Source organism: Nannobrachium achirus, assembly GCF_963921795.1.
Source record: "Nannobrachium achirus genome assembly, chromosome: 19".
Classification (NCBI taxonomy): Eukaryota; Metazoa; Chordata; class Actinopteri; order Myctophiformes; family Myctophidae; genus Nannobrachium; species Nannobrachium achirus.
The window spans coordinates 29,337,754-29,358,518 of NC_137826.1; the positions used below are offsets into that span (position 1 = coordinate 29,337,754).

The 20,765-nt window shown below is 42.4% G+C and overlaps 3 protein-coding genes across 3 annotated transcripts in view; all 3 read right to left on the reverse strand.

The window, feature by feature from the left end:
- The window catches only part of atp2a3 (ATPase sarcoplasmic/endoplasmic reticulum Ca2+ transporting 3), a 61,924-nt gene extending 41,485 nt beyond the window's left edge, over window positions 1–20,439 (reverse strand). Inside the window, exon 1 of the mRNA XM_080748589.1 lies at window positions 20,175–20,439. Coding sequence (XP_080604715.1) covers window positions 20,175–20,292 — 118 coding nt within the window. The 5' untranslated portion in view covers window positions 20,293–20,439. The remainder of the gene's footprint in view (window positions 1–20,174) is intronic.
- LOC308304061 (DNA/RNA-binding protein KIN17-like) lies at window positions 10,057–11,253 on the reverse strand (the record flags this gene model as incomplete). Its single annotated transcript, XM_080748620.1, has 1 exon — window positions 10,057–11,253. One exon carries the CDS (start codon window positions 11,251–11,253, stop codon window positions 10,057–10,059), a length of 1,197 nt encoding a protein of 398 aa, XP_080604746.1.
- On the reverse strand, window positions 14,708–15,157 carry LOC308304034 (calmodulin-1-like; the record flags this gene model as incomplete). Its single annotated transcript, XM_080748593.1, has 1 exon — window positions 14,708–15,157. The coding sequence occupies one exon, from the start codon at window positions 15,155–15,157 to the stop codon at window positions 14,708–14,710; it is 450 nt and encodes a 149-aa protein (XP_080604719.1).
- Window positions 20,440–20,765: the final 326 nt, after the last annotated feature.

A 20,765-nucleotide genomic window follows, 5' to 3' on the forward strand; every position in this document is an offset into this window, starting at 1 on the left:
GCCCGTGTTACATAGTGTAGCTTTAAGTCAGGCAGGGACAGCGTTTCACCATTGTGTTAAGATTCTCATAAGCCTCAGTCATATCACATCTGTTTATTTAAAGCAGTGGAAATCCCATGTTTCTCTGGTGTGTTTTGACCAGGGCAGTAGGTTTCTGTGGTGTGTTACATGCCCATCAAACATGACCCTGTGAAGAGGGGAGGTGGAAAGAGGACATGGCCATGACGTGAGCCCACAAGCTCCTTCCAAAAACAAAACTCTAAAAGCCACTTACATTACACATGCTGAAAGAAAAAATATTTTATATCACGACCACCGGAGTCACCCAAGAACTTCTTAATGAATAGAACAGCCAAATGATCCTAGACACAAGACCAAGTTGGCACTTGGCACAGTCAAAATGTTCTAATTTCGAAACAGCAACATGGAACGTTTGTTTGCTGATTATGTCAGTTCATAATATTCTTTTAATTAGTTTTATTTTAGGTTCAGTGAGAGTGTATTGTTGAAACACAAAGAGGCTATTGTGTTTTTAAGTACACAGAGGTCTAGTCTCTTTTTCAGAAAATATGCTATTTGAGTAGGCTGCATGAAAGCAGCCTACTCAAATGTGTGTGTTGTGTTTAGGAAACTTTTTCAAAATGCCCTCAGGCAACCCAGCACATCAACCAGTGAATTAGTCAACAAGCAGCTTCCTGCACAGTAAAGGCCCCAGTGTTAACTTATCCATTTGTTATTGTTGGTATTTTGGCAGAGTACAAAAACATGGAATTTGTCCTCTGCATTTTATCTTAACTGTTAGGAGCAGTGGGTGCCATTAACACAGCAACAAGGGAACAGTTAGGGCTTAAATGTCTTGCTCAGGGACACTTCAACACATACTGTAGACTGAGCGAGCTGTGTAAAAATGCAACCTGATGGACCCGTAAGATTACATTGGTACACTCTCAGAGTTAAAGCTATGGGACAGATCATCAACTTTTGTAATGATAGTTGATGAACCATTGTGTTCCAAGTTTTCAAACTTGCTGCATGGTGGGTTTTCTGAATTATCAGACAGGCGCATCATTTGGGGACCCATTGGATGGTAACTGCCACCCACTAGCATTTGCTTTTAACCCAAAATGCAATTATCTTATGCATATTTTCTCCCCCTTTTTGCAGATTCATTGATAATGAGTGCACCTATAAAATCCATGCCAATCCATCATGTCAACTCGTTATAGACACATGCTGTCTCGTCACAATCTTTTTTAAACACGTGCTGCAAACCTCTAGTTTTCTTTCCTGAAATTACGTCCGTTTTCAGGCTTCGCACAGTTTAACTTACGGGTGAGTCCGGCAAAATCCTGATCAGTGTGTCAATTTGACTATAAATATTTACCCTCTTAGACTTAAATGGAAACACTCAGGATTTCGCTCTATGCCAAAAGCAGCAGAAATGTGTCTCGCTGTTTTCCATGCTCCACCAGTGTGACACAAGTCCTCTCCCTACAACTCTGCCTCCCGTTCTTGTATTATGTTTTCATGACAGACAGGCTGTCTGCAGCTCCAGTGCTGGATACAAAGGCAGGCATTACTGGAGGGAAGAGACAGAAGAAAGGAAAAATAAAGAGGGAGGGAGAGAGAGGGCTGGAGGAGGTGTTGATCGGGGTTCCCCGTCTTCCCTCTGCCAAGGATTCCCTCACAGTCATCTGGGTCGTCTCAACCCAGGCCTGCCCAGGCACATTCCTGCAAACTGACTTCACTACCTCTCTCTCTCTCTCCCCCCATTCCTCCCCTCCCAGGCCAGACAATGAATAAAAGAGCCAGCTTGTTTACACTTTAGCAGTGATGTGAGCAAAGGGGAAACACTTCCTGGAGACTGTTGCCAACAACAGTGGGGAGTGGGTGCCGCATGGCCTGCGAGGAGGGGAGAGGAGTAGGAAACTTGCCAACTTGCCATTCATCCTTACCCTAACCCGTGCTGCAAGGGATCTGCCGATATGGGATCACTAGATCTGCAATACTCATTCCTGTTCCTGTGTTCACGCCGCACACACACACACACACACACACACACACACACACACACACACACACACACACACACACACACACACACACACACACACACACACACACACACACACACACACACACACACACACACACACACACACACACACACACACACACACACGGTGTGAATGAGCTCATTAACACATTTGAGGCCAGATTATCAGGACCCGATACAAGTATCTTGCACCTCATTTGTAAACTGCAAATATGAGGAGACGTTTTCAGAACTGTTACAATGGCTACTTGACAAAAAGAGCGTGTTTAAAGTATTGTTTTCAACACATCGCTTGGATTACCCCCGCCGCTAAAAAAGTAGAGATGCAAGAGACAGGTATAGGACCATTGCTTTTTGGATACAACGCTTAGTGACGGTACGAGCGGTTGATAACCTGGCGAACTACCCCGGAGAAACCTCATTTGGGCATGCAGTGAGTAGGAACCACATCTCGGAGCGGCATAGCCGTGGAGTGACGAGTGAGTGTTTCCGAAAGGAGCTAACTTGGCTCATGAATCTTCCAGGAAACAGTTTCAATAGGTAACGTGCTGATGTGCCACGCCCACGGTGCCAGAATCAAAACTTACCAAGAATAACTTGTTATGCAATCTGCAGGGCCTTGTTATAGCATGAACGGCCTCCAGGCATCATAACTACATTTCAAATGATGAACTCAGTTTGTGGCCTTTTTAAGTTACGAATATACATTTAGCTGTGAGGCAGTATTAGATAGAGGACAGGTTTGTTGTCTACTTCTATACTAGTTACTATGTAGCACATAGACAATGATCAATTATATAACTAATAATAATAATACTTAAAAACAAGTTGTGTGAAAAACTTAAAGACATAGTCATTGATGTCTGACAGCGTCGCCGGTTCGATTCCCGATCCGGACGACCTGGAAAAATCTTTAAAAACTGTCTGGGGTGCACACAAACGCCATAGTAAATGAAATGACCCCAGAAGTGTTTTAAAGTAAAATACCCCTTTAACCTTATCAAACATAGCATGAACTCGAACTCAAATTCGAGCCAGCCCTCATTAACGGTCTTGTGGCTGAACGGAAGATGTTCCAACTAGTGAAAAGCCACAGAATAGTAGAGAATGTTATAGTAAAGGAGGGACCAACTCCATGTCAATGCCCATGCCCAACAAGATCATGATTGAGGATGATTTCAAACCTGGCTCACATGGCATTCCAAGAAAGGTGTTTGATAGGGTTAATAGGCGTTTGTCAGGGCTCTGGCTGCGCAGGCCAGTCAAGTTATTCCTCACAAACCTCAACAAACCATATAGATCTGTATGGGGGAGCATGACGGGCACAGGGGGATTGTTATTCTGTATCAGGAAATGGCCTTCTGCAAACTGTTGGTAGAATGTCACTGTAGCATGAAGATTTCCATTCAGTGGAATAAAGGGCACTCATTAGAAACACTAATTAGAAAGGGAATCAACTGACTTTTGGTCATACAGTGTAGTGTTTGTACAGGTTTGTTTTCTTGGCACTCCAATTACTCGACCGCTTACACTGTTGTTGCTTGACTGAGGTTCGTGCTGCCAACTCTGACCTTGCACTTTGCAAGTTGCTCTGGATAAGAGTTTGTGTTAAATACCAAAAATTTTGAATTGTAAATTGAGTAACCTGCCATTTGCTGTGGCAGGGTCTAGGAGCAATGAGGCGCCATTTGCTGTGGCAGGGAGTGATGAGGCGAGATTGAGAGGTGCTACTGAGTATCTAAAGGTCCGAAGAGCAAGATACCATTGGAATATGTAACAGGCTAAACACTAGACCCAATACTAATTTATCCTCCCTCCAGAAAGGTCTGAATACATCAACCATAGAAATTGTAAATTATAAATAAATAATATAACTCAGCCTACTCGGGGCATGCAAGTTGGGAGAGATGCAGGTCGGTAATACACGCCCACCCATTGTGCAACACTACTGTTATCTGATGTACTCGTTGTACCCGTATACGGGTCTGGTTGGCCAATTAGGGAAGCCGATGCATACACTTCCTCCAAACACACAAATATTCAGTGTCCTCCGTAGAGCCGGGACAAATAGTTTTTTTTGTTGGACAAAAATGTTTGGTTCTTGAAAACGCTGGTCCAATCGAATTTCCACTCGGCCACGCACACATATGGGACACTGATCGCAAGTTTGAGGCCATTTGGGCAGCGCCCGAGTAATGCCTGGGACACACGGTTTCGAAGTAAGTAGTAAGAAGAAGTAATCGATATTAATATATTGTGCCATTCTCTCATCAGGCTGATTTCCTCTGTTATACAGATATATATGAGTAGCAGGCCACAATAAGTGAATTTTGTCAGGTAAGTCAGTTATCATGCATCTCCAGTATAATGTGAGAATCCCCTACCAGAGGAATAAACTCAACGCTGCCAACAAAGACAAGGAGGTAGTTATCACTTCTCCCATAGACAGGCGAGAAGTGAGCAACCCCCCCCCCCCCCACACACACACACACCTTAGCCCCACCCCCTTGCTTCCCCTATCCTGTACATAGTGTTTTTATAACTGCGATATTATTGAATGTTTTCGCTTGCTATTTGTCCATGAATGAAATACCAAGGACTTCCAACGTAAATAAGACCGTAAAAGGTCTTATTTGGGATGTTCCTTTTAGGCAGGTTGTTTAACTTTACTTGTACTGTACTACATTTCTATTGTATTGTCTACTCTATAGTTGTCAATCAATCAAAAAATAATTCTGTTGACAACGTTGAGCTGTAACTTCAAGTTGTTGCATGTTAAATTAACACCTCTCAGAAATCCTTGCACATGTCAAAATTACTAGAAATATATAAATGAATGTCATATCTTTAACCCCCCAAATAATCACAACCTTGGAAGCAGTTGCTCTGCTAGTGCAGCTGCTGGCTGTTGATGTGGCTCTTAAACAAGTCAATAAACTGCATAAGGACCTAAATAACTGGTCAAGAGGATTCCTCGAAACTATGTGCGCATCATTAGGTTTTGATTAAAAAAGCTTTTTTTGTGTTTTGTATCCTCCCGGGTAAACACCCTTGTACATTTCCCATAACATGTTATGTAACACTCGCCCACAACAGTGATTTTCAAAACAATTTAATAAAAAGGAGATTGTTGTTTTACAATTCCACTGTTAGTTAAGAGTAGTTAGTTAGTTTCAGGCAGCGACCCCCAAAATAATCATATTTTAACTGGGGACCCCCCCCCCCCCCTCTCTCCCCTGACGAGCATTAAGAGTTGAGGAATTACATTGTGTATAACATGTTCTATTGTGAAAATAGCAGATATACATGCTCACATGTAAATAGTCTATTTTCACAATTTCTGCCTCTAGAGGTATTAAAAAGTCCTTAAATTGTCACTTTAGAAATGTGCATATACCCTCTATACGCTCTATACACTTACATTTTATGTTGGTTTGTTTACTGTTGAGTGAGAAAACAATGTTCCACATTAAGTTAATCATCTGAGGACCCCCCCAAAATAATTTGGGGACCCCCAGGAGTCCCGACCCACAGGTTGAGAACCACTGAGTTAGAGAAGAAAGGAAAGTGGCTGCTGTCTGAGAAAGACGCATACTGTCTTTTTGTAGCATTTATCCTATCAATGCACCAGTAGTTTCCTCTGCAAGGTCAACAGAGAAACAGCATTTTTGGTCAGTGAGCAATCCCCTACAACAGGGGTCTTCAACAGGGGGTCCGCGACCCCTAGGGGGTCCGCGGAGGTACTGCAGGGGGTCCGCGAAATTATTGCTTAAATTTTTTTTTTTTTTTTCCACATTTATGTAAAAAAAAAATCATGATTCTATCCATTTTGAATAGCTTGAATACATGATTACTATGCAATTGACAGATTGTTGATATTATTGACATTGGTTCTCAGTTAATAAGTAGTGTTTAGAAATGGTAGTGGTACGGCCCACCCTGTTCGCTGTAACTTGTACATGTTTAAAATAAAAAATATGTCGTAGCCCCGACCCCCCCCCCCCCCACCCTACGAGGTGTAGGGGGTCCCTGCTCCATCTCCCCATCAGTTTGGGGGTCCCCGGCCTGAAAACGTTGAAGACCCCTGCCCTACAATGTTTGGTTTAAATGTCTGTATCAACACCATTCTATTTATATCTACCGGTAATCTCTTTGAGGATGGTCAAATCAATGGATGTTAGTTAATAGTTAATTATTTAAAACTATCAAGTTTTGAATATTAATTATTATTATTCATGTCAAAATGATATGCCGTCTTTTGATGACTTTTGATTTGTCAGATTGAGATCTCGTGAACCTACCATTGTTGGCCTCTTCTTGGAATTACATGTAGTTTTCTCTCATGTATGTAAATCCATTACCAGTCTCGACTATCTTACAACAATCAATAGTTGAGAATTGGTTCCAAGTTCCACCTATTAATTTATTTGAAGCATCGCATTCGCCAGGTAAAAGCAATATGACAAACTGAATCATTTCAGATCAGTCATTTCAAATCAGACATGCTCAGCAGGGCTCCAGCTTAATTTAAATGACTCGCTTCACAAGACATCATATGGCGTTACGCAAGTCTTGCTTCAGTCGCTTTGAAAAAGTTTCAAAACTTTCATCAATATACACACACACACACACTGATGATGAGACCGGGGCGAGACCGACCTCGTGATCACCATGCACTCATACAAATGGGACCAGGTAATGTTTTTGGTCACAGACTACAGACTAGCCCTGCTCAAGTAGAGAGGTTCAGAAAAGGCAGAGAGAGGCAGCCACAACTGACAGGAGAAATTGAGAATGAAAACAGAAAACATTGCTCTCAATTGCTACTTGCCTGACCTGGCAGGTCAGGCAAGTACCAACAGGTTTCACTTGCCCACATGTTTTTATTACCTGCTCTGGTCATTCAGGCATTCATTCATGTCGGACCCCCATTTCATTCCATTACATGAGATTCTACTATGATTCAACCTAAGATATCATCATTTCTCATAAAAATGTACGATTCCTTTTACATTAATACAAACCTGCTACCTACAAGTTACTGTACATCAAATGGATTATACAAAGAGCAGATCAGCAGTGCAAACAGAGAACCTAATGTTGACATTGGTGGGCAGAGGTACTGTATATGCTCCATGTATTGAAAAACAAACACTAACTACGTGAACCCTAGCCTTCCTATTCTGTGGCAAACATTTAATGAAAATAGCAGATCTACAAGCTTGCAGATCTGCTATTTTTGGCAGAGAATTGGTATAGAGGGAAAAAGGAGGGGGGAAAGTACAGAGCCCTGAGGGACCACGGTCAAGTAGTTAAGAACACCCATAATCCTTCATAACGCCCTTGCACTTTCAGTGTACTCAGTGTACCAGATTGTCCAAAACGGGAGTGTGTGGTGTGGTGGTGTTAAGGGCTCAGTGACTACATCACCTACACAATGACAAGGCGTTTGACAGCTGGAGAGTTATGGGGTAAGAATCCAAGTGACAACTTAGCTCAGGATTGCAGATCCATTCAACAGCTAGGCAAGTGCACACTGGGGCTCCCACTGCCCAAGGCCGTCCTTCATATACTTTGTTCTTAAATGACTCCTGGTTAAATACAGTAATAGGTTACAAACAAGAATAAATCGCAAAAGTAATGTCATTGTGACTGGGATAGCCTGCCAGGTTGTAATGGATTCACACACACTAGGTCTGACTGATTCGAAACATTCCCGAGCTCGCTCGCCGCATCTCGTCGTGGCACAAGTCTCAAGCTTAATTTTTAGACACAACATGCCTCACAAAATTGTAGCAGCTTCTACAAATGCACAAACTGTGCCTTTAATCAGGCTGGTGAGTGCAGATGCACACGCACACACTTGTACATACAGTACTGCAAGTGCAGAGTTTAGGAGATCTCTCAGACTAGAATTTTAAACATCATCCAATGCCATTCCAAAGTCCAAACAAGACATTCTTATACATTTTTATCAAAGTCTTTACACCCCTTTATCCTATGATTAAATTAAAATGGCCTAATGGGTCTGGCAGATCCGACTGGCGGACCACCACGGCACTGGCCACCGTCCGTCACTATAACTCAGACATAACCATAGAGTTCACTAGGACTCAGAGTCAGACATAACAATATAGTTCCCACTGCAGCAACACCCAAATATGGCATTGTGTCATGCTGACTGTGACAGCATGACCCAACCAACCGTGTCATCGTGACATCAAACTCAAACAAATCATATAACAATCCATATAGAGTACCAAAGTAATTGTGGGCTCGCCTGAAACGCGAGAACACTATGTTATCTTCATTATTGCCAGACCCATGAAATGGGTAGGCCTACATAAGCAAATGTCGGTCTGTCCCTTTTCTATATAAAGGGTATATATGATGATGACATGATGATGACATGCCTACAAAAGGCATGATGTCATAAATGATGATGACAGACAGGGGGTCTGGCACAACCAGGTTGACCTGGTCTAGTTTATTTATGAAGTTCCGCCACGACAGTACAAAGGCAGGGCCCTTAGCCAATGAGGTGCAATTGAGGTGCGGAGTGGTGTTAGCTGGAGTATTGGTTGAGCTTCACATGACAGTTAGCACGCAGCAGAATATAGTCATGAGCGAGCCCAAACCGTTTCGTAGGAACAGTATTTCTAGTTAATAGTTAAAGTCTGTGTTTGGAGAAAAAAATAATGTCTTCCTCTTTGAATAAATTAGTACTTTTTCAACATTAGTAAAATCACCGGGCTGATTTGTAGGGAACCGTCAGAATAATCGTTAATATGGTAAAAATCGTTTGACTCATGGAGATCTCTGTGTCAGTCCTTATCCCTTTTATGCCCATATATGGAGATCCCTGATGTCATCAATATTAAGCCCATATCTTGGAATGCTCATATCCTGTATGGACATACTGGTTGAATCTGCATTTTCCCATTTGGCTTCAATGTCAGTCTCATGACATCTATGACGTCAGACATCTATGATGTCAGTCATTTCCATATTTGGGAAAAGGTACATTTTTGCATTTTCTCCATTCAAGTCAATGGAGACAATTAATTCACTAATAAATTAATATAAATTAAACTATACTAGAGACGGCCAAGCCCGCTCCACATCCCAGTGGTTCTCAAAGTGAGGTCCAGGGTTCCTTAAAGGGCCATTTCACCTCTGGGACAACCCGATCTTATTTTATTGTTGTTTGGGACACGATCAACACAATCCTGAGTTATTTTTTGTGTTCAATCTATGTTTTGAGATATTTTAGTATTTCAGCATGTACTAGTGATGCAAAACGCATCATATGATGCAAAACGCATCACTAGTACATGCTGAAATACTAAAATATCTAAAAACCCAGATTGAACACAAAAAATAACTCGGGATTGTGTTGATCGTGTCCCAAACAACAATAAAATAAGATCGGGTTGTCCCAGAGGTGAAATGGCCCTTTAAGGAGGGGTTCCAAATGGATTGATTGATTGATTGAAGACTTTATTAGAAGTTTGCATAGGAAAAGGTACAGTTTCATGACGGTACAGTTCACTGGTACAAGGTCTACTAAAAGGAAATCCTAGAAAAGACTAAGCTTATCTGCACAGGAAACCTGCAGTCCATTTGTGCACTCTCTGAGTTATTGGGGGTCCTTGAAGTTGTTTTATAGTAAGGTATATGATGTCACGTGAAGCTTGACCAATCCTTACCCCTCTCACTTTTGTTTGTATTCCAGAAAAATTATACATCTTCATCGTCAAGAGTGACTTCATTAATTTCACCAAATAAAACCAGTAAGACTCCCTAATCGAGAGATAAGCAACCTGTAAAGGTGGTACTGTAGCTGCACAGACAATGCACTGTGGCATATGTACACACATTATATATACACACACACACACACACACACACTGTACACGCACAGTACTTCATATACAGGTTGGGAGGGAGCCTGGCACAGTATAATCCCTCAGCCAGTGGTCACTGGTCAGTGAGGGTCTTTAGGCAGGAGGACTGTCCAGTTTTGAAAAGTCCTCATAAGCGATGCCATCAACTCGCCTCCTTTTCATCCGACCAGAGTTGAGCGTGAGTGAAGCACAAAACTTTTCCTCATCGATACCCTCCAACACAGCCTCCGTGTCTCTGTACTGGCCATTCAGAATCAAGACACGTCTACCGACTGCAGGGATAACAGTCTCCAGATGACTCTGGTCTAGTTTCAGTTTGTTTCCAGAACCAATAATCCTCACTATAGCGGTGTAATTGTCTCGCACTTCCCTGATGATCGCCTTCTTCTTGTGGTACTTCTCTCCCAGTTTCTTAGTGATGACTTTCACCACAATGTTAGGCTGCAGCCAATAGTCAGTTCTGATTGACTTCTTCTGTTCCTCCATCTCCTTGATCTCATCCAGGGCACATTTCTTCTTCTTTTCTTTGGACTCTGAAATGGAAGAGTGTGCTTTCCTCTTTGCTGATGCCGCTACTGTCAGGGCACTTGGACCTCTGACAGGAACTTTGACAGCACTTGGTTTTGAAGGACCTGCTGCAGAAGAGCATGCTCCCAGATTGAAGACAACTGTTTCGTCCTCGTTCTCTCGCTTGAGCTCAGTGTAAACTGGTGCTTGCGCTGGTTCTTTGCCATTGCGGCCTCTGCGGACCTGCTCTTCAATGAACTTAGCACGACGCTCCTCATCATCCAAATCCTGTTTCTTCTTTTCCAACTCCTCCTGACGGCGTGTTGTCTCCGGATCACGGTCAATGTACTGAACGTACCAGCCTTTAGGAGTCTCGTCAACCTTTGCCAGACTTTCTTTCCCCAGCCACTTTGTAAAGTCTGTCAGCGTCTCCCACTGTGTAGCGTTCATATGGACGTGTTCCCTGTCATTTATGTACTCATTATAGATTATGTTGTTATAGATTATGTTGTTATGAACTCGCTTGGTCCCAAAACGTCTTCTCAACAAGTCCAAAAAGTCACTTTTAAACTCCTCTGAGAAGAAGTCCATGAACTGGTTAGGATCTTCTGAGGCCAACAACAGCTGCCTCTGGTGGGACTCCGACATGCAGTGACACTTGAAACCATTCCCGTCTCGACACTGTTTCTGACACATCTGACAATACCATCTCAGCTTCCGAAGACCCTTGGCTTTGAGTCTGTTGCCTATCGCCTTAGGGCTCAAGAAATCTGCTTTCCCCATCTTTTGATTTGATTGTAAACACAGACATTCAGACACGCATAGATTTGTCTGATAGATAGATAGATAACATAACCTTTAGCAAAATGCAAGCAGACGATTCCCGATGATGATTGACCAAAACTGTGGGAGTAGCGTGGCAAAATAATGTTTATCTGGAAAGATGGAAAAATACTGCCTAAGAAAAGGACCGCTATTCAAAGGCGACTAGGACCCGCCGCAGTGGTGTCTGATTAGAACTTAACTATCAAACCTGTGTGGTTCAGAAGGTGGCTCTGTACAATCCAGGATATCTGGGCCAGACACCCTGGCTAGCGCAGTAGCTACTGAGCTCGATCCCCAATGGAAGTTAGATGGTGAGGAGTCCTAGATTCCTGATGATGCATATCCGGAAGGCCTATGGATGGTCTTGGTTGAGTCCTGAAGAGGTCTGTGTCCTGTCAATGTTCTGTGTACTGTTTTCCAGAGTCAAGTATTCTATGTTCTGTGCTGAGAAGAGTCCTGTTGGAGATCCTGGGGAGCGTTGTTGAATCTGTGCTTCTAGGAGAGAGTGGGAGTGGTCTCTTTATACCCTTCCACTGAGCTGGTTGAGTCATCATGGTGATGTCATCATCATGGTGATGTCAGAATGAGTCAGCAGCGAGTTATAACTGTATATGGAGACTCAGACGTAGATGTATCGGTCAGCTCCATATATGGAGATCCGGGTGATGATCCAGTCAGCTCCATGAATGGAGATCCAGGTTTGATGGTGACCTGTGTGAGAGCCTTCGTAACAGATACTATCTCCAGAATTCAATGTCATAAGATCTCATGCAATTTGACATTCATCATTGAATTCCGTCTTATATTATATTATGGCATCGCTCTACCTGTCAGCCATTTTTCCTTTTATGCCCATATATGGAGATCCCTGATGTCATCAGTATAATCCATGGCCATAAATGGGCCTTTTTTGCCCATATGGAGCTGAATGTTTTGTTTGATCCCTGATGTCATGATGACACAGTGAGGTCACACATTCCATATTTGGGCGTAGCTGCATTTGGACCTCCTTACATGGTTATTGCTGAGTCATAGCGACATGAGCGTGATGATATGGTCCACTGGCTGCCGGAAAATTCTAATATAGGTTAGAGGTGGATTGTACCTTTCCTTGTCGCACAAAGACCTGTGACGCTTAGGTCCCATTAATCTCTCAAGAACAGATGAAGTGCTACACTACGTCATATGTCGCAAACGACTGTTAAAACTAGTAAAATGCCCTAAGGGCGAGAAGCAACCTCAGGCAAGAAGCGCCCTCGGGCGAGAAGCGACCTTGGTCGCGATGTCTATATATGGGCATAAAATCTCCATATATGGGCATAAAAGGGACAAGGACAGAATTCATTTGCAAGTGTGACTTATGTTGCAGCAACCACACTGGTTATCACGAGACTGACAGAATATGTCCATACATGGGCATTCCCAGATATGGGCTTAATATGTGCAAATTGTCTCCGCCAGGTTGAAAGGCATGACCGAGCCCCAGTCCGTCTGTCCATCCGTGTCCGTCCTTCCGTCTGTTTGTGGACAGCTAATCCCCGGCACCGTTGGCACGATGGCAGTGAAACCGTACATGCACGGGTTTGTGCAAAACACATTTTTGGTACTCCTACAAATGTTGTAAAAAAATCACGCAAATCGGTACACAGTATCTCTATAGCCATTAAACGAAACAAGTCTTTCAGATTTTTCACATTCCATCCTGATTGGCTAAGATTGGCTTCCAAGATTGGCTTCCAAAGTTTGCAAGAGTGCTCCCTTTTGAACAAAATGTCTCAAATCATGAACAGAGTGCGATTTCCGTGATATTTCTCCGTGATATTTTGCATGCACATTCCCACAAGGCCGAGGAAGAAATGCCACTTGATTTATTTCTAATCAGCCTCATGGTGGCGCTATGACAGGTCAATTTGTGTTTTTACCTATAACTCCACTGATAGTGTAAAACTTTGTATGCGCACTCCCTAGAGGCCAAGGAAAAACCTTTGCCCTGCATATTTCACATTGGAGCCCGACCGATGCCATATTTCTTGACCGATGCCGATGTTTGCCGATGGTGAGTGCTATACCACCGATTGCCGATGTTTAACTGATGTTTTGTAATAATATAAAATAATAATAAATAGCCTAAGTTTCAAAAACTTCTTACCTTCAAAACCTCAGAACCTTTTTTTCCCTTTTTTTAACAATGGTCCTGGGACCACCAGTGGTCCTTGAGGGGTTTCCAGGTGGTCCACAGCTAAATGATGGAGATTTGGTAACCAAATGGACCCTTTATGAGATCTTTAACGCATGAGTGTAAAAGGAAACCCAATGGATCATTACGGGCAACGACAATATATTCTATGTTTTGGGTCTGAGTGGCTAAATGTCATTAAATGGTGGTCTAATATTACTTATAAAAACAAGGATTTTTGGCTAATGTTCCACTCAGAATAGGGATGCTAGGGGATGCTAGGGTTCAAATGGTTAATGTAAAAAACATGATCCTATCACACAAGGATTTGGCGGCCCCCCTGTAGTAAATCTGAAGGCCACCCTAGGGGTCCCGGAACCCCTGTTGAACAGAGCCCTGGTCTAGTGTATGCAATGGTTGTTATGGTTCTTACCTTCAAAACCTTAAAATTTTCTTTTTTTTTAACCAATGGTCCTTGAGGGGTTTGAGTGGCTAAATGTCATCAAATGGTGGTCAAATATCACTTCTAAAATCACACAAATCAGTACAGAGTATCTCTACTGTCATGTGATCAAGACATATCTCTCAGATATTTCATATTCCATCCTGATTGGCTTCCAAAGTTGGCAGAACAAAATGCCTCAAATCATGAACGCGGCTTGCGCTTTCCGAAAACTATGCACGCACATTCCCTCTAGGTCAAGAAACAAATGCCACCCTTTTCACATTGGCCTGTTATAGCGCCAACAGCAGGTCGACTTTTGCAAAACACATTTTTGGAACAACACCATGAATGCAGAATCCGATTGCCGTGAAAGGCCGAAAAAGACACGGCACCCTTTTCACATTGACCCATTAGAGCGCCAGCAGGAGGCCACAATAACCTTCCTGACCTGGTGGAGACCTGTGGTCGGAAGAGCACTGCTTCTAGTTTCTCTTCTGATCTTACACTATCTCAATCCTCTCCCTCATCCTCTTCATCTCACAACAAACTACAAAATGCATGTGGATTAAACAACTAATCTCACCCTCTTCTTTACACCTGTAAACCAGTGATTGATGTGACCGATTCTGATTTGATGTGAGCTTAGCGGAACATTAAACATTGTTGGCAAAAAAGGAGAATCCTGGCAATACAAAAATGTGAATTATTACAGTGCATACACACTCAAGGATCTGTTATAATTTATAATTAAAAGGAAAACTATTTCTGTTAGAAGAACCTGTACAAGGCCTTCACTTCGCTGTCATCATTTGTACAAACTCTTCATAGCTGACCTGTCCGTCACCGTCAATATCTGCTTCTCTGATCATCTCATCAACTTCCTCATCAGTGAGCTTCTCTCCCAGATTTGTCATCACATGGCGCAGCTCAGCAGCACTGATGAATCCATTGCCATCCTTGTCAAAGACACGGAATGTCTCTCTGATCTCCTCCTCGCTGTCTGCATCCTTCAGCTTCATGGACATCAAGGTCAAGAACTCTGACAAGTCTATGGTTCCGTTGCGGTCTGCATCCACTCCATTGATCAGGTCCTGCAGTTCTACCTCTGTGGGGCTCTGACCCAGAGAGCGCATTACGCTACCAAGATCCTTGGTGCTGATGGTGCCATCGCCATCTTTGTCGAAAAGTGAAAAGGCCTCGTTGAACTCGGCAACCTGTTCCTGAGTCAGTTTATCAGCCATTGTGATGAAGGTAGTAGCCTGTTTACAATGAAAGTACAAGAGAAACGTAATGCCATGCATGTACTGACTCTCTCGACTGAACAGGCAATCTGTATGAAAGTCCCTTTGAGCGAGACTGTTGTCATCAATATGACATCATCAACATGAGCAATGCCGTTTTAGACCCTGCATGCCTTGAGTCAAAAATAACAGTTCGACAAGCTGTCACCACCTTGCAGTGCAACGTATTGCTAGCTTGTAGACCAGTAGCCTGGGTACCAGCCTGCTACGCTACTTTCAGAGCATTGGTTTTGTAACTTTGCTTCTTAGTCTGGCCAGGCTCCTCCAAGGGAGGCGGGACATGATCCAATCAGCAACGACGTCACTTACGTAACAGGTGATGTTCGGAAATATGAGTCAAATGGAGGCTTGCCAGACTGAGAAGCGAAGTGACAAACCAATCCACTGAACGTACCGTAACTTCCACTGGAGTAACAATGGCGATCTAATGTGGTCAACCATAGATGACATGAAAGCCCACTGTCAAACGTCAAATGCACATATGGAGTGAAATGCTCATAGCACCAGTGCACATACTGTATATGGAGAACATGCACGGATGTCATGTCAAATGCACATCAAGATGCACTGATGTCATACACAACATGAACCAAATGCAAATAGATTCAATTAAATTTCAAGTCAGACAACAGAAACTGTATCAAATGCACATATGGAGATTCTCAAAATGCACCGACGTCAGACACAACAGAAACCATGTTAACCTCTAGTTGACACAGTCTGGAAAAATAGTTAAAAATGCTGCATTTGTAAGTCTATTTTTGAGCGGTGCTACTGTACTTCCGGATTTGTGTGTATGTATGAGTGTCCGTTTGAGCACGGAACTCCATGTATGGAGATAACTGGCGTTAGTGTCCGTATGAGCACTGAACTCCATGTATGGAGTCAACTAACATCACGGACAGAACAGCCCATAGGAGATATGCACGTGTGTGTGTGTGTGTGTGTGTGTGTGTGTGTGTGTGTGTGTGTGTGTGTGTGTGTGTGTGTGTGTGTGTGTGTGTGTGTTAGCAAGTAAGGCAAATTAAGAGTGGACCATAAATGGAACATGTGAATAGAAGGTCAGGCACTTCCCTCCACCCGCACAGACTGCTTTGTAGAAAAGGTTGACCAGATGGGCAGAACAAGCCAATTTTCCAACATCCCAGAAAGGACTAGATACTCTGGACATTATGTTTACTTTGGTTCCTCTGCAACGGCACATGAAAGCACTGATGTTCTAATAGGGCCAAGCATCCAGCACACATTCAGTGGTTCTCTCATGGCATGGGAAGGCAGCATATTCATCTTAACAAGATTATGAGAGATATAAGCGGCACGCGCAATAAAGCCAGCATATTCAGAGGTCCAAATAAGAACAAGATCACATCACAACACACAACTTTAAGTAATCAGATTAAATCTAATAAAACGGCAATGCAAAACTGTACCACATAATTGGGAAGCAACATGGATAACCATAACTGAGCTTTGATGTTTTCCCTGTCAGTCATACTGTACAGTAATATTAAGAAACATTAATCCAATTGTGGTGACCCAAAAGAACACAATGATCTCTCTATGACCTGGGGACAGACGGATCTGTCAGAGCTTAAGGATCAGAACTAGGCTCAAACCACTGTCCTCAGAGGAAATGTACGTATAAGTCTTACATTTTCAATTCCAAAGGTTCTATAAAGCTACTGGCGGTGAGACTCTTTCTCATCAGTTAAAGATAAAATTATAAATGTTCGGCTACTGAGACATCAAGCACCAAGTATAATTTATTTACATAGATACACCCACACACAAAATACATAATTGATAGATCTTGTGTGCAGTAATAATAAAGATGAAACCATAAACTCTACAAAAGTCACTAATGAACACTATAGTTTGTTACAGTAGTGTAGAATAGTATGTACTATCTAAATGACCTTAAATAAACTATAAGGTATTGATCTGCTACTCTAGGACCCGCGTTGGTTCCGTACTTGCCGATCTACAAGCTCACAATGTGTAGCATAGCGATGCGCTGTGAGCTTGTAGATCTGCTGCTATTTTTGGCAAACTCATCCATACCAAGACTCCTGGGGAAGACTTTCTATCGGTGGTGTGTGTGTGTGTGTGTGTGTGTGTGTGTGTGTGTGTGTGTGTGTGTACACAGTCACAGAGACAGCACATAATATAATCCCAGAATGTCAGTGCCTCCTCAAGTGGGCACCCTGGAGCAGTGCTGCTGCTGTTGAAAAATGACAATGTTCCTCTGGTCTTCCTCTGGAGGGATAGCCCACAGTGCATGTACATACGTCACATTCACAGCAAACCTGGAATCTCTGTTGACCTGTTTTGCATTAGATAGCATTTTTGTTGAGTTGCTGAATTAGTTATGCTATGATGACAATTCTCTACCTGTAACCAATAGGAAACCTACTGCTTGGTGTACCTACATACTTGATGTCTGAGTGAGGTGATAACACCACCCACAAATTATATTTGAACGGAAGCTAGTTGGAACAAATGCTCGTAAAAGTCCTTGCAGTCAACTACCAAGTTTGAAAGAGGAGGGAATGAGCCATTCAGCAGTCAATATATCACTTGGCACAGTAAAATGCACTAAAAACAGCAAACACATGATAAATGTACATTTTCACTGGAAAGAAAAGAGCAGCCAGCAAGAATGAAAGACTCTACAATCGACCCAAAAAAGGAAAGGGTATTCCCTCCGACATTCATGTGTGCACTCACACAAGCAGGAAGTTCACAACTAAAAGCGAAAAAGATGCTATCTGTAGCAAGACGTTGCTTTTTCCATGAAGTCATCAGGAGCCGCTGGGGTAGAGTGCAACAAAAGGGCTTCTGTTTGACTGGGACAATATGCTGCTCCACTCTAGAGCTTGGGCACACATGCAAATGACAGGCTGGAGGAAAGGTAGTAATGTCAAACACCCAAGTTCGGCAGCATCCACATCGAAAAAGCATTCAATCAAAATGCAAGAAGACCTGGCTAGCTTAGACCCAGCAGAACTCTATGAAATCTGCTCCACCTAAATCTAATAATTTATTCCAGCTTGACAATAACTGGTTAATTAATAATTACCAAGGTTGCAAGCCAAGCAATATTGCAAAGGCCCTCACATGTTAGTAGTACTGCTAAATTGGTGGCATTTCTTTTCAGTCAAATAGGGCAGGCTATTCCTTCTGGTCCACGTTGTGCCTTAGTGACAATATCACAGTGCATATAACACTGTATGTATCGATAATAATTCTACAACAACATGATGTAATTTAAACCGAGAAGTACGAGCCATAATGTGGCATACAGTTGTTGAAAGTGGAAACAGGTCGTTCAAGTTTTTTCTTCCCCTTGTATCTTAGTTCATCTTCCTCCACTATATCCTGCACTGCACTTCCTTATCTCAGCATGAGGCAGTGGTGTAAAGTAACTAAAGTACATTTACTCAAGTACTGTAAAATTTTGAGGTATTTGAACTTTACTTGGGTATTTCCAATTTTCAATACTATTACTCCACTACATCTCGGATTCAAATATTTTACTTTTACTCACACAACAAACTTACTTTGCAGAAAATTATATATAATCATACATTTTATACCTTGGCCATTTTCAAACATTTTGTACTTTTACATTTTGGTAGGCCCAAGTACAATTTCATGCCAACTCTTTCATACCTTTATTCAAGTAGACCTACATTTTGAATTGCGGAATTTTACTTGTAACAGAGTTGGCTACTATTTCTATATTGCAGTATTGACACTTTTACTTAAAGTAAAATATGTGAGTAGGCTACTTTTTCCATCACTGATGAGAGGCACGGGTGATAAATCGTTTCTCTCTCTCTCTCTCTCTCTCTCTCTCTCTCTCTCTCTCTCTCTCTCTCTCTCTCTCTCTCGACAGATGCATTGCAGCAGACGAGGTTATTATAATAATTGCTAATATTACATAAATAAATAGGCTGCTGTAGCCGTCTTATACCTATTCACTCTAGGAGGTCAACGTCACTAAACGTGCTCCTAAATGATTCAGCATTCATCGTGGCTAATGACAGTGAAGGACAGAAGAAAGTGCATCGTGCGTTTACTGCGTAATGGTGTCTTGTGCGCACATAGTGAACAGCGGCGGTCCTCATTAAAGAAATTCATCATCGTCACCATTCTTCGTTTATCGTTCAGTCAATTTTGTGAACCGACCACGTGTATTTGTCACGATGATGTGCAGCATGTGCAGTGCATGCTTAATATCAATGCGCCCCCTGCGCACTGGTGGAAAGTAAGTAGGCTATCTAAGTACATGTACTTAAGTATGTTGAGGTATTTGTACTTTAATTGAGTATTTCCAATTTCCAATACTTTTACTTATACTCCACTACATCTCGGATCCAAATATTGTACTTTTACTCCTCTATTTGAAAACTTTAGTTGCTATAGTTACTTTGTAGATTTTGATGAACATACATTTTACCACTTGAACCCAATTTAAACTTGGCTATTTGAAAATAGCCTATCTACAAGCTCACAGCGTGTTGTGTGCGTGTAGATCAGCTATTTCAATAGACTTTTACACAATTTAGATGGGACATTCTACTTTTATTTTTGGTACTTTAAGTAGGCTACCTTTTGATGCCACTTTCATACTTTTACTCAAATAGCTATATTTTGAATTTCGGGCTTGTAAGAGTACATTGCAGATCGGTACTTTTACTCAAGTAAAAAATTTGAGTAGGCTACTTTCTCCACCAGTGCTGCTCCTACGAATACCGATAACTTTAATGCACTAAATTATTTCACCACATGAATGAACTTGACACATGGGGCAGCATTTCAATTGACTGTGCGCAACAGGGAATTTAATACGTCTATCATAGCAGACACGGTTGTATTTTGCTTCATTCATCTTTTCATGTAGGTGCATTCTATTAGACTTAGACTAGGTAAATACAAACAAACCTATACTCACCGTTTGGTCCATATTTCTCCACATTGATTTTCACTTGCTCCAGTGTCAGCCCGGTGTTTTCGTTGACACCGAAGTTGGCTAAAACTTCGGTTGCCGATTTAGTGTGCGCATTTTCCATCTTGGCGGACTGGCTAAAAGATCAGGTCGAGATGCATGTAGTTGTAAGTAACATCTACCGTGACAGCGAGAACACAAACCATAAAACAACCGTAATTTCCTGCGACGTACGTTGAAAATGCTACTATAATGCCGTATAGTCCTTTGCACGGACTGTCACCTGCAGCGACGATACCTCCGGGTTCCTGGTCGCGACGCTGCTATAATAACACACACTCAGTAGATCAGATTGCTGTTCGTACTTCATCAACATGTGAAGCCAAGGTAAGTGTGTATGTGCGTGTGCGTGTGTGTGTGTGTGTGTGTGTGAGTGAGTGAGTGAGTGAGAGTGAGAGATACGGACCGCCTCTATGGTGGGGGAGCGCCACAGAGCACACTCGCTCTCTTGCTGCTATTGGTTATTTAGCCTACCTGAGTTCTGTGGCGAGTTTCTTCCCCTCATCCGTTTACAATGGACATTTTCATGAGCAGAAA